Source organism: Marmota flaviventris, chromosome 1, assembly GCF_047511675.1.
Source record: "Marmota flaviventris isolate mMarFla1 chromosome 1, mMarFla1.hap1, whole genome shotgun sequence".
NCBI classification, from domain to species: domain Eukaryota; kingdom Metazoa; phylum Chordata; class Mammalia; order Rodentia; family Sciuridae; genus Marmota; species Marmota flaviventris.
In genome coordinates this window covers 174,518,639-174,533,769 of record NC_092498.1, presented here as the reverse complement: position 1 = coordinate 174,533,769, position 15,131 = coordinate 174,518,639, and the positions used below count along the sequence as shown (strand labels likewise).

The 15,131-nt window shown below is 41.8% G+C and overlaps 1 protein-coding gene across 3 annotated transcripts in view; it reads left to right on the top strand.

The window, feature by feature from the left end:
* Positions 1–15,131, top strand: part of LOC114105005 (calcium-dependent secretion activator 1) — a 471,729-nt gene that overhangs the window by 88,743 nt on the left and 367,855 nt on the right. For all 3 annotated transcript variants that reach the window (XM_034637086.2, XM_034637078.2, XM_034637084.2), the window contains exon 2: positions 7,785–7,898. In XM_034637086.2, coding sequence (XP_034492977.1) covers positions 7,785–7,898 — 114 coding nt within the window. The remainder of the gene's footprint in view (positions 1–7,784; positions 7,899–15,131) is intronic.

Here is a 15,131-nt window from a genome sequence, read left to right as displayed (position 1 = left end):
CTAAAATGGAGACACATATTCTTATTTAAAAAATAATGATAATAACTATTGTTTGCAAGGGTTGAACATTTGTCCTACTAAACAACAACTTTAAAATGCTTTGTCAGAGGGGCTGAAATGTGGTTTGCATTTCTTCCTCTTCTTCCATCTTCAAACCAAATATTAGCCCTGATTCACTCTCTAGATTCATTCTTCTTATTTTATCCTCTTCTGCGAGGTGGTTGTCTTCTGAGAGAACTCCCATTCTGCTCCCATGATCCCTTCTCTTCAGAGCTCTTTGTGGGAGCATCACATGGTGGTCTTGTCTCTCTTTATTCTTTCTTTCCTACCCAAATAGGTCTTTAGAAATAATGGAACTGCTGGGTCTTTCTATTGCTCAATGATTTTTTTTTTTCTTTTTGGTACCAGGGACTAAACCCAGGGGCTCTTAACCACTGAGCCACATCCACAGCCCTTTTTAATATTTTATTAGAGACAGGGTCTTGTTAAGTTGCTGAGGCTGGCTTTGAACTTGAGATCCTCCTGCTTCAGCCTCCCGACCTGCTGGGATTAAAGATGTGCACCACTGTGCCAGGTATTGCTTGGTGGGTTTAAAAAGCATAGTTGATTTTTTAGAGTATAATTAACTTAAAGATATTCAGCAGCTACCCTAAAATAAAATACACACACGTGTGCATACACACACATTCAAGAATTTGTTTATATAGCAGATTAATTTTTTTTTCTCTAAAAATGCCCTCCTGGTCTTGGATACAATTTAGTCGTAGAGTGTGCACTTCCCATACATGAAGCTCTGAGTTCAATCCCCAGCACCAAAACAAACGAATGAAAACGAGCAATTATTAAATATGGGAGGTGTATGGAACCCATCTATTTTAACTACAGCTGCAAAATGAAGCCTGCAATTTCAGATACTATTGCTTAGAACAAGTTTCAGTTTGAAAAATGAAGTGATTTGAAATATATTTAGGGCAAAAATATAAAGCAAATATTCATATCATTGGTGCATAGGAAGAGCTACTCCTAAAGATATTACATGAGTGGCAGAATATTGGGAAACAGGTTCAAAATTCAGGCCAGGGGTACAGCCTCATTCTGAATTTTTCCCACCTGCAAGAGTTTTGCCCCTCAGCTTCCCTTTTAGAATGATTCATTCATGTTTTTCCATTCAAATGGATCTTTTTTCTTCAACCCAAATGAATGAAACTCACTTAACACATCCTTTTCAGAACATGTTATATAAATGTATCTAATATAGAAGGTGAGAAGAATTTTATGTAAATAAGTAAATAGTTGGTTAAGTGTGATATGATTTCTAAATTCCCTAGAAACAAGATTTCATTTAGGATAGAGAGTATTTTAATGTGCTTATAAAAGAAGACCTTTTGATATTTATATTTTGCCTAATATCAAGTGTTGCTCTCTCTAAGAAAAGGAAATTGAGTAAACATTGCCCTCATCTCTCTGAAGGAACTGATGATTTTTAAAAACACTTGTTGATTTGATATTTTTGCCACTTTTCTATAAGGAATAATAGTCTTTAAAAACTCTCATTTTTTTTGAAATGGAGCTCCTATTGTGAGCTTGCAGTATACAGTCCTGGTATTGTGCTTTGTGTAGAAAAGGATCCCACCTGTGCATATAATTGGAATGTCTTCTAGCATTCAAAGATGGTTTTCTGCTTCCTCCCACCTGCATTTGGAATGCTCCCATATTAGATTCAGTCATTTAGGGTAAGCATTGCTTCCTTCTTCCCACAATAGAGTTGCTGCTATCAGAGGGATGCTAATCAATAAACACCTTAGTAATGCGTTTTCTTTTATGATAGAGAAAGTCACACATGTCCATTAGGAAAGCATTTGGCTGCAAGTAAGAGGACACACACAGTGACCTGAAAAGGAGAAATACATTTTTTTTCTCTCTCTCTCTCACACACACATTATGAGAAATCCAGAAAGGATGTTTGCAAACATAAGTTCAACTGTTAAATGTAAAGGCCAACATCCCTATGATGTTCTTGGCCTACCTTCATAATCGCAAGATAGACACCCCAGCTCTGGACAATGTATTTGGGTAGCACAGGGCAATATCACTAAGTGTATTCCTTTTAACCAGGGTGTTTCTCCAAAGTTCCCCAATAGTTGTCTGACTGTGTCACATGGACACCTGTAATTACGAGGGAGACTGGGACAGGAGTATAGGGTTTTCCAGATTCTCAAAAGGGAGGGTGGAGGAAGAAGGAGGTAAAGAACACCATGTTAATGTACCTTCAAATCAATGAGTAGGCCAGGTATGGTGGCACACACCTATGATCCCAGTAGCTTGGGAGGCTGAGGCAGGAGGATCGTGAGTTCAAAGCCAGCCTCAGTAACTTAGAGAGGCCCTAAGCAACTCAGTGAGACCCTGTCTCTAAATAAAATACTAAATAGGGCTGGGGATGGGGCTCAGTGGTTAAGGGCCCCTGGATTCAATCCCTGGTACAAAAAAAAAAAAAAAAAGACTGAGTAGATTAAAAAAAAGAGAGAGTATGAAAAGAAGATAAAAGATGAAGAAAAGGGAAAAAGAAAAACAAAAGAAAATACTTTTAATATGTTTTTCGTTATCATGTTCTTACTGTATGCCAGATTCTAGTCTTTGTACCTCACATATATTCTCTCTTCGTGGTCATTGCAACCAGATAGCAGATAGCACCATTCCCTGTTTTTTAGCCAAGAAAACCAAAGTTAACTACTTCTCTGAGGTCTTGTAGTAAATCCAGGATTCTTCCTCACTCTGAATTTGACTTTCTCTCCTGAGGCCAGCACTTAGAACATGTGGTTTTTTCACCATAGGTCCATGTTTTAATCAGTTTTTTCACTGCTGTGACCTGACAAGAACAATTAGACAAGGAAAAGTTTACTGAAGTGCTCATAGTTCCCGAGTCTCCGTCCACAGACAGCAGGCTCCATTCCTCGGGGCTCGAGGGGGAGGCAGGACATCATGGAGGAAGAGTGTGGTGGAGGGAAGCAGCTCACATGGTGATCAGGAAGCAGAGAGAGACTCCACTCTCCAGAGACAAAGACAGACCCCAAAGCCACGCCCCCAATGCCCCCTCCTCCAGCCACACCCACCTGCCTCCAGCCACCACCCAGTTAATCCCATCAGGGCTTCATTCACTGGTTGGGTTAAGGCTCTCACCACCCAGCCAGGTCTCCTCTGGACCTTTCATTGTCTCACACGTGATCTTTTGGGGGCCACTTCACACCCTAAGCCAGTCCATCTGACACATCCCCGCTGTGCTGAGTGGATTGCAGATGGCCCAAAATGCAATGGGACTTTTCAGTACTTGGTTCATGAGGTAGACTGAAGCAAGGGCGCTTGGATAGTTCTCGCAAGAGCTGCAGCCGCACTTTCCTCTTGTCACAATTACCCTTCATCTTTTCAGGTTTTCTGCTCTTGGAACGCGTTACAGCAACTCCCAGTTCTGGCCTCGATGCACAAGTGGATTCTATCCATATTAAATGCTGCCCACTGGACTTCTGTTTCCAGAGGGTTCTCTCTGTACGCAGCTTGCAGAATCCTGCTTATCTAGAGTTGTACACCTGGCGTCAGTTGCTCTGGGCCAATTATTTTAGTTTGTTCCTGTAAGGTCACCTTCTGGGTTCAGTCTTATCTAGGTTACCCAGAGATCAACTCTGCCCCACGGATTAATTCTCAGGCTCACTGTGTTTAAGAGCCGCTAGGTAAGATTTTCCATTCACTCCTGCAGTTGGCAAAGAATGCTAGGAGGTCAAAGTTGAACTTGTGATCTCTGACTTAAGGGCTAAGATTGTACCTCGGCCATTTTACATCTCCAGAGCCTGGTATGCAGTAACCATGGAGTGAGTTAATGCCTGCATTCAGCAAACCTTGGTTAGAGTCCATGGTGTGTCGTGCAGTAGAAGCTACCAGAGTGCAAGATGGGTGTGGTTCTTGTACCTGTATTCCTCTTGTGGATGGGTGCACAATGAAAAGTCAGCACAGTTTGAAAATAAAGAAAGTCCTGCTAGCCATCAGGATGAAGTGGGTCAGTTATGGTGGAGTCCTACGTTGGATCACCATGTGGCAATGAGTTTGAGCAAACTTGGACGAATCTCATCATGTATGGTGCACAGGTAGCAAGTTGAAAACCAGGCAGAACTAACCTAGGATGATAGATGTGAGGCTCATAGTCAGCTTCGCAATGAGGCAGTGACTTTGGGGACCTGCAGGTGTTTCTGGGTTCTGGGTGAAGTTCTTTATTTTGATATGAGAGTTTTTTTATTTAACATTTTTTATTTGTCCTTTTCACATATAATGATAATAGAGTGTATTTTGACATATTATACCTACATGGAGTGTACCTTCCCATTCTTGTGGTTGGACATGATGTGGAGTTTCCCTGGTCGTGTGTTCACATATGAACATAGGAAAGTTCTGTCCCATTCATTCTACTGTCTTTCCCATTCCCATCCCTCCCTTCCCTTCATTTCCCTTTGTCTCATCCAATGAACTTCTATTCTTGCCTCCTCACCCCCTTATTGTGCGTTAGGATCTGAGAGAACATTCAGCCTTTGGTTTGGGGGGTTGACTTATTTCACATAGCATGGTACTCTCCAGCTCCATCCATTTAACAACAAATGCCATAATTTCATTCTCCCTTATGGCTGCATAATATTCCATTGTGCATATAGACCACATTTTCTTTATCCATTCATCTGTTGAAGGGCACCTAGGTTGGTTCCATAGCTGAGCTATTGTGAATGGAGTTGTGTTGTGGTTTGGATGGGAGGTGTCCCCCAAAAGCTCATATGTGAGACAATGCAAAAAGGTTCAGAGGAGACATGACTGGGTTGTGAGAGCCTTAACCCAACCAGTGAATGAACCCCTGATGGGATTAACTGGGTGGTGGCTGGAGGCAGGTGGGTGTGGCTGGAGGAGGGGGCATTGGGGACGTGGCTTTGGGGTCTCTATTTGTCTCTGGAGAGTGGAGTCTCTCTCTGCTTCCTGATCACCATGTGAGCTGCTTCCCTCCACCACACTCTTCCTCCATGATGTCCTGCCTCCCCTCGAGCCTTGAGGAATGGAGTCTGCTGTCCATGGACAGAGGCCTCAGAAACTGTGAGCCCTTAATTAACTTGTCCTCCTCTACAGTTGTTCTGGTTGGCTCTTTAAGCCATAGCAGGAAAAATGATGACTAAAACAAGCTGCTGTAAACGGTAGTGTGGCTGCATGCCTGTAGTACACTCATTTTAAGTCCTCTGGGTATATGCTGAGGTGTGAGATAACTCTGTGCCAGTTTTTGTGCTGATTGTTTTCCTGACCCCAGTTAATCATCATGAGCACGCCCCAAGGTCAGTGCTGGCCCATTATACAGGTGAAGCAGTTGAGGTTTTCCCAGCGACACACCCAGAGAGCTGACTGAATGAACTCAATCCTTGTTTACTTGGTGGTGAGAAAGTAGTGGATGTGCATGTGCAGGGGGCAAGACAGTTCTGCCATTCAGATCCCCACCCTTCACTCCCCTGCTGCTGGGAGCTGATACCTTGAGGGAAATGTGAGATGTTCTGTGTGGATTTGTGGTGTGTGTTCTCTGACCTTGATTGAAATCAATGTTCCTGAAGATTCTTTCTTTTTTCAAAGTTGAAAAACTACTCTGTAGTTTCTCCTGTGAAATCCTAAAAAAAAAAAAAATTTCTTCATATGCTTTTCCCTCTTCATCTGAACTGCAGAATCCCTGAGGAGAAACCCTTATCTGTTTTGTTTCCAGTGCCTGGTCCTGATCAGTGAGATCAGGGGTTGAATATGTTTACCTGAACACCAAAGCATGGGTCCTGGTGCAGGGAGAGGCAAATGGTAGTTGCTTTGCAATTATTTGTGAATAAATGAGCATCATGCACATCTAATGGAAGGTTAAATGGGTAGTAGATTTGTCCTGGGTCGTCAAGCAATCATCATCATTCAAATGATGGTACATGGTTTTATTTCAATTAAGCATTTAATGTTGTATATATACACAATGGAATATTACTTGGCCATAAAAAAGAATGACTTTATGGCATTTGCTGGTAAATGGATGGAACTGGAGATGATCATGCTTAGTGAAATAAGGCTATCCCCCCCAAAATCAAAGGTCGAATGTTTTCTCTAATTTTTGGAAGCTAACACACAATAAGGAAGGGTAGAGAGGGGAAGAATAGAAGTTCAATAGGTTAGACAGAGTGGGTTAAAGGGAAGGGAGTGGAATAGGACTGGAATAAATCTGAAATAATTTGCCTGTGAAGATATGTAAATTCACAGTAAATCCCGTCGTTGTGTACATCCACAAAAATGGGATGCTAATTAGAAAAGGATATATTCTATACCCATAGAATTATATCGAAATGGATTCTACTGTCATGTATAACTAAAAAGAACCAATAAGAAAACAAATAAGTAACATAAAAGAAATTAAGCATTTAAGACAAAAGCAAAATTGATTGTTCTCTCCTGTTCCATTACCCCAACTCACTCCCCAAAATGTTGCAGAGCTGGGCCTGACCCTGCTTGGAAGGAATTCTGAGCAAGAAATTCTGTGCCTGGCCTTGCTCTGTTCTGTTCTGTAAGGATTTGTGACTGAAGTCAGTTATGTCCGGCTGGCATAAAAGAAATCATGTTAGGGTGGCATTTTTATGAGCAAATGAATTGCTGCCTCACATTGTAGCTCAAATGGTTTCAAGCACATTCAGAATAACTATGATTTTCTCTTCATCTCCACTTACACCAATATCCCTGGGTCAGAGGAGGAAAGCTTCAACAAAGTGAGTTAGAAGTGAGTTCATTGTGCCGGGCATGGTGGCGCAGGCCTGTGATCCCAGCAGTTCAGAAGGCTGAGGCAGGAGGATTGCAAGTTCAAAGCCAGCCACAGCAACTTAGTGAGGCCCTCAGCAACTCAGTGAGACCCTGTGTCTAAATAAAATACAAAATTGGGCTGGGGATGGGGCTCAGTGGTCGAGTGCCCCTGAGTTCAATCCCTGGTACCTGCTACTCCCCAAAAGAAAGAAGTACGTTCATTGCATGCTGAAGATCTGCAGTGTCCAGTACAGTAGCCAGTAGCCATGGGGCCCTTGAACACTGCCCTGTGGTCACTCTGAACTGAGATGTGTGTAATAAGGGTAAAATATACCTGATTTCCAAAACACAGCGTTAAAAGTGTAAAATGTCTCATAAATTTATATAATGATCACAGGTTAGAAATGGTCATATTTTGGACATATTGGGTTCAATAAAGATATTAAAATTCATTTCAATTCTTTTCTTTCTTTTTTGGGGGGGTGGGGGTGGGGGGTTGGAGCACTTAGGTTGAACCCAGGACTTCATGAGCATTCTCCTGTTTCTTTTAATATTTTTGAAAGATGGCTTCTAGAAAATTTAGAATTACAAATGTAGCTACCATTGAACAGCAGCACTCCCAGATGGAATGACTGTGAATTTGCCCAACACATGACCCCTCTTTATCTGACCCTGAGTCCATGGTTAGCACCCCATTTCCATCTCACAAATATCGCAGATAGAAGTAACCCCACAAAAGCCCCATAAAAGGAAGATTTGGGAAAACAAAGGCAATTACTATCGAGTCTGACACATGCATTCTGTGTTACCTTTGCTTCTAAGGCAGTTTATTTAACTAGGATTTGGGTGACGTTTTAGTGGTATCTGTTAATGACTGGCCTCTTTGGTGGAAAGTCACCATTAACTAGCCTTGTCCTGAACAAGCCCTCATTTCTCCTGTTTCTGGTTTCTTGCAGATCAGCAAACAGCAGCTGCAGACCGTCAAGGACCGCTTTCAGGCCTTCCTCAATGGGGAGACGCAGATCGTGGCCGACGAAGCCTTCATGAACGCAGTGCAGAGTTACTATGAGGTGAGAATCACCAAGCAAGCAGCCCAAGGCCCAGGCTGCCCAGGCCCCGGGTGCAGGAATTCTGAGCTATTGGAGACAAGGAACCAGAGCCTTGGGTTCCTGTGGGGTCATCCCTCCTGAGGCAAAGGGGGTGGTGATTTGTTACAATGTTAAGGAATAATGGCATTTTGCTTTAGGGACCCTGCAAGTACCAACTATTGTGGTTTTGTTGTTATTGTTGTTTTTCTGATGCTGGAGATTGAACCCAGGGGAGCTTTACTTAGTGAGCCACATCCCCAACCCTTTTTTTTTTTTTTTTTTTTTTTTTGGAGAAAGGATCTTGCTAAGTTGCTGAGAATGGCCTCCAACTTGAGATCCTCCTGCCTCAGCCTCCCACATTGTTGGGATTAGGAGTGTGCTGCCATTGTGCTCAGCCAAACTACAATTTTCTAACAGTTTTTTTTTGTGTGTGCTGAGTGTTTTCAATAGGATTGGTAACATTCTTATGAGTTAGATCTTGCTAAATATCTCCATTTTACTGATGAAGAAACTGAGACTCAAAGAAATTAAACCAGTTAGTCAAGGTCATGTAGCTGTTAAAATGTTGTAAGCTAAGACTTTGTGACCAGAGCATTTTTCCACCTCTTCAACCATTTCTAATGTAGCTGTGTATGGTGATGCATGCCTGTAAACCCAGTAGCTCTGGATGCTGAGGCAGGAGGATTGCAAGTTCAAGGCCAGCCTCAGCAATTTAGCAAGGCCCTAAGCAATATAATAAGACCTTGTTTCAAAATTTTAAAAGTCTTTTTCTAGAATATAACTGGGAAACAAATTTTAAAAATTAAAAAAAAAAAAAAAGCTGGAATATAACTCAGTGGTAACGCCCCCCCAGACTCAATTTGATTCCTAGAACCACAAAAGAAAAAAAAAAAAGAAAGAAAGAAAAAAAACCATAAAACATGAAAAAATTAAAGGGATAATTGTGCCTCCCAAGGATGGTGGCTTAACAATCTCCCTTGTGTTTTTTATTAAAATGCTGCCATGTGTGGGTTCCTTCCTAGAGATTAACATTCTGTCCAAAATGCAGTACTTATCTGAAGAAAAAACACTACAAAGGAGAGAACGTATCTCTCCTGAGTACGTATCTCAGATTTATTTTTACCACTAGGTCTCCAAGGTTTATTTATCAATACAGTGGATCTGCAAAGAAAAAAAAAATTCAAGTTTTTTGTTTTTGGTACCAGGGATTGAACCCAGGAGTGCTTAACCACTGAGCCCCATCCCCAGCCATTTTTGGTATTTTATTTAGAGACTGGGTCTCATGGAGTTGCTTAGGGCCTCACTAAGTTGCTGAGGCTGGCTTTGAACATGTGATCCTCCTGCCTCAACCTCCTGAGCCACTGGGATTCCAGACGTGTGCTACCGTGCCCAGCTCCACCAGTATTTTTAAGTTTTATAAGTATTCTTTCTCAATGTGGATATTATCTGTCATTTGTCCATCATTAAAGAAATAGGCATGCCATTTGCTGGAAAAATGGATGGAACTCGAGAGCATTATCTTAAGCAAAATAAGCCAAATTCAGAAAGTGAAGGGTTGTATGATTTGGCAGGGGGTGGTGGTCTTATGAAAATAGAGGTGGTCTAGCAGAGTAGAAGAGGAGGAGCAAGAGGAGGGAAAGGGGAGGTCCTGGGAAATGAAATCGACCCATTTTTGTATTGTTGTATTGTGTGCATGCACAAATATATAACAATGCACCCCACCCACTATTATGTAAAATCATAAAGCACCAATTAAAAAATTATAAAGCACCAATTTTTAAAAAAGTTTTTTTTTTTTTTTTAAAGAAGCAGACATACCCTCCCTTCCCATTGGCAATGTTTTACTGACATGCATATTTTCAGAAATGACTACGTAGACCTTAAAAGACATTTTACTTTATGTCCTAATCGATGATAATGTGAATCAGATAAATATTATCTGTATTTGGAATGTTATGTCCCAGATTTCTTATCCACCCTCAAGGCTAGGTTAAAACCATTAGATTCTAACTCCTAAACACCAAAAGCTGATGGCACCTTGCCATGTGCAATTCAAAATAAAAATAATTGTGAAACAAGTGTACGAAAATCCAAAACAATCGGATCCTTGCCCCAACAGGATTGCTTCATTAATTTTCTTCTTCCTTCCCTCCCTCCAGCTCTCCTTCCTTCCATTATTAGACAGAAAATTATTTCAGAACAAATATGTTGGAGCTCCTGCCCCTCAGATGCTCTAAGCACACCATCGATCTTCCCATTGGCCAATTCAATCCATAATTGCTTTCAATATGGTAATTGATTGACATCTTAGTTGAGAGATCCTGATTTGGTAAAAATCTCCTTCTTACTGATTGAAGTATTTGATTCCTTCTTTCATGCCAAGAGTGGAGCATGATTGCAGTGAGATCTTATGAAAATATCAACTGGTTTGCTGAGTAGCATTTAACAGTAAACAACCTTTGTTTCTGGATATTTGTTGGTTCCAACCACAGACTCGTTTTACACAATGTTTTCTTGATGGGATTTCTATATGAAGCTGTTTTAGAAGTTGAGGTCATTTTTAGCCAGGTGCAGTGGCACACGCCATTGATCCCAGCAGCTCAGGAGGCTGAGGCAGGAGGATCTTGAATTCAAAGCCAGCCTCAGCAAAAGCAAGGTGCTAAGCAGCTCAATGAGACCCTGTCTGTAAATAAAATATAAAATAGGGCTGGGGATGTGGCTCAGTGGTTAAGTGCTCCTGAGTTCAATCCCAAAAAAAGAAAAAAGAAAGAAAAAAAAAAGTTGAGGTCATTTGTATACTTATGCAAATTTAAATCTTTTTTTTTTTTAACTTTTGCAATTAGCATCCATTATTGTCAGTGAGCATTGGTCTTGCTGTTTATCTGATGTCATGCAATTTTTCAGTTGAATTTCATGGAGAGTAGAAATGGAATTTGGAATCATAGTGATGTATGGCAGGGACTAACTTGAGTATATCTAACTGAAGATAGTGTCTAGAAAATGCCTGGTAATGAAATTAATTTCTCCCTCTTTTTCAAGTTCTGAAAGCCAGTGGGAGAGAAATGTGAGAACCCTTGTCAGAACAGACCCTTATCAGTGGTTCCATGTTTAGACTCATTCACTAGAGTTTATAAATTTGTAGATTGCACATCTTAATTAGGAAGCTCATTTGACTAATGACACAAATTAAAAGAAAGTGCCATTTCTGTTAATTAAATTTGAAAATTAATAGTCGTCACCAAGCTAATGAGTCTCCGGGAATTGTCATGATATCTAAAGTGATCCCCATATTTTCTTTTATGGTGTCTGGTTTATTTGAAAGAGCTTCTTTTGGGTCTCGTGAGAATGCAGGCCAACAAGAAATTACTGAATGTTTAATGTTAGGATTTGAGTAACATAGGAGAGAACGTGGGCATTAATGATCTAACTGCTGTCTTCATTAGTAAAGCTTTGGAGAGTCTGAGATTCACTTTTCTCGAGAAGTCTGAACCTCTGAAGCAGAGGTCCTCAGTCCAGGGCTCAGGATTAATACTTAGGCTGGCCGAGCTCGGATCCATCACCCCTCCCTCTCTCCGTCTCCTATCACTCCTGGGCTGTGGGAAAGCTAATACCTTCCCCACCTGACTCTGGGGGCTGGTGTATCCCCAGTAAGCCTTTTGGACTAGGATTCTTTGAATTCCAAGTGACAGACACCCACCTCAAATTGGCTTTAGCTTTAGGCTAAAGAGAGATTTGCTCAAGTAATTGAACAGGCCAGAAGTAGGCCCTGCTTTAGCCACGCAGAGCCAGAGACTCCAGATTGGCCAGTAGGCCAGCAAGATGGGCATCTTCACCCACTTCTTCTTCTTTTTTTTTTTGGTACCAGGGATTGAACTCAAGGCACTTAACCACTGAGCCACTTCCACAACCCTTTTTAATTTTATTTTATTTTTTTAATTTATAGACAGGGTCTCACTGAGTTGCTTAGTGCCTCGCTTTTGCTGAGGCTGGCTTTGAACTCGGGATCCTCCTGCCTCAGCCTCTCCCGAGCCACTGGGATTACAGGCTCCATGCCTGGCCCTTCCCCCCTACTTCTCACATGAGTCCACTCACATGTGAACTTCACTCTTGAGCAGGTACTCTCCATGGAGAAGACACTAGACCCTTCCACCAGCTTTGCAATCCCAGGGGTGAAGAGAACACCTCTTTGCTGAGAGTCCCAGCAAAGACCAGGGGAGATTTCCTAGAATAGCCATGGTCAACTGTACCTTCCTGAGTCAATCACAATGGATTGAGGAGAAATAGCCCAGGGGAAAGGCCCGCGATGGTACCACCTCTGGAGCCTGCAGTCAGACTTGGCCTGCTGCAGTCACAGTGACACACCATGGTTTCCGAATAAGAAATTAAGGTGTTTGATGCTGGAAGAGGGTGAATATATGCTCTGAAGATGGGATCAGCCGACATTCTCCTTCCAAATGGAGTCTTCCTCCTCCCTTCCTCCCTCCCTCTCTCTCTCTCTCACCATACACTCCATCTTATTGTACCACATGTTTGCATACCAGTTTACCAACACCACTGACAGTTAAATATATATATCAACTTTTCCTTTAAAACTTTTGAGATTATTGTCCTAGGAAAGCGCAGTTTAGGACTTAGAATTGTTCGACCAGGGCAATGATTTATCAACATGCTAAAGCAATCCAGAGCCATTTTTCAGAAATAAAAGCAGTGGGGAGGCATGTTCTTCTCCACAGCTGGGCCCATCCAACTGGGTCTGAACCAGGTTGGCCACCATTAAAGCTAGCTCCTATGGCCTAGGGCCTGAGCTGGAAGATGAGGCTGAGGTTCCCATGTCTCTCAAGAGTATATGGGCTACTTTGTCCTTTCCTGGTGGCCCTGATGGTCTGAGCGGATTATGCAGAGCAGCAGAATAAACCTTTAAGCTCTTTGTTTATGGCGTGAGGGCGGAGGGCTGGAGTGCATGCTCTGAAATCTGACTCGCAAGGCAACTCCATCCTGTCCCCACACCCACAGTCCTGATGGGGCATCAGAGGGGCCACTACACCCTTCTGGACTCTCAGCTCCTTTAAGATAAACATCTTGGCCAGGTGCAGTGGTGCACACCTGTCATCCCAGCAGCTCAGGAGGCTGGGGAAAGAGGATCACAAGTTCAAGGCCAGCCTCAGCAACTTAGTGAGGCCCTAAGCAACTTGGTGAGACCCTGTCTCTAAATAAGATATAAAAATGTGCTAAGAATGTGGCTCAGGAATTGAGCACCCCTGGGTTCAATCCCCAGTACAAGGGAGGAAAAAAAAAACAAACAAACAGAATTTATCACTGTGACCCAAGCACTCTAATTGGCAGCAGGAATCTGTGTCCATATTCTACACAGACTGCCCCACTCTTCATGTGATGGGGCAGCTGGAGGAGTTATCAGGAAGCAGGTTTATTTAAGCTGCAGCCGTCCAGAGGGACTAATGCCTTAAAATCCCTGGACCCTGAGTCTGGAAATTCTTTGAAATTTACACCCAGTTTGGGGGGTGGGGGGAGCATTACATAAAGGTGGTTACATGGCAGGTAACATTGTAAAACCATTCTTAGGCTAAACAGAGGTTTCCCAAGTTTTTACCAAGGAAAACAGAAATAGTAATGTTAGTACAATGAGCTCTCTTTGTTTGCTTTGGTACAAGGGTTGGAACCCAGGGGCACTGGATCACTGAGCCACATCCTTAAGCCTATTTTGTATTTTATTTAGAGACAGGGTCTCACTGGGGTTGCTTAGCACCTTGCTTTTGCTGAGGCTGGCTTTGAACTCGAAATCCTCCTGCCTCAGCCTCCCAAGCTGCTGGGATTATAGGTGTGCACCACAATGCCCGGCTACAATAAGGCATTTACAAAAGAGAGGAAGCTTCAAACCACATTGAGCTCTCAGGTGTGCATAAATGGTGTATGTATATATGTCTATGTGGGTTTGCATACTACATATGAATATACACACACATACAGACATATGCACATGTCCTGGAAAGTTGCATTATTGATACATTAAGGTTAGAGGGGGAGAAAGGTGGCCTGGTACCATGTGCGACATGTCATACAGCTGCATGTATTTCTATGCATGTGCTATCTAGCAATAATAGAAGAGAAATCAAACTTAATCAGTCCACTGCCTGCTTTAGGGACCTGGGCAAGGGCAAGGGAGATGCAAGGAGGAGACAGGGAGAAGGTCTGAAGAGACAAAAGGGAGATGGTTTGCTCCTACCCTATTTCCACCTACCACCTGGCCGTGGCCCCAGGTGTGCTAATGAAATCCGGCCCAGGACCCTTTACCTTTTGGTGGGGAGTATCTTTAAACCCAAGAGGTGTCAAGTTTCCAATTCCTGCAAGCATTTCAATGAAATTGACACACGTGCATGAATATAGGTTGGAAATCGTAATCTAGAATTTATTATATTATTTATTATCATAATATTATCAGTGACATCATCACTGTTAATGAATATCATCGCCAATCATTCACCTCTTACTTTTCCCAAAAGAATAGAACTCTAAAAACAAAGATCTATTTCAAAGTTATCATAAGTGCTCTATTTTTTGCTTAATTTAAGTTTTTAGGTGTCCCATAAATGAGATCATGAGACATATGGGTTAAGATTAAAAAGTGCATTTTATTTTAGAAATTAACAGGCACCTTGCCTCAAAGAAAGTAAAATTTCATATTTTTTCTTTTTTTAAGTTAGTGGTATTTCAAAAGATGATAAAAGTAAGGGATACCAGTTATAAAATAATTAGACAATGTAGGGAAAAAATCTCTGAATTTAAATGGTTGAAAATACCTATAATCCTAGACAACCATGCTTAAATAATATAAAATAATATAATTTTCACGGCTGCATATTTCTATTAAAATAACTATAACTTTTAATCACATTCTGACCCTGTCATGGGCAATGTACTAATGAAATGGAGGCATGAACTCATTGGATGCTTATCAGAATCCTACAGTTAAAGTTTGTTCTGATCCTCATTTTACTTTATTTATTTAGGTACCAAGATTGAACCCAGGGGCATATAACCATTGAGCCACAGCACAGCCCTTTTTATCTCATTTTTTAAAATTTTGAGACAGGGTTTTGCTAAGTTGTTTAGGGCCTCACTAAGTTGCTGAGGCTGGCCTCAAACTTGAGATCCTCCTGCCTCAGCGTCTTGAGCCCCTGCGATTACAGGTGTGTGCCC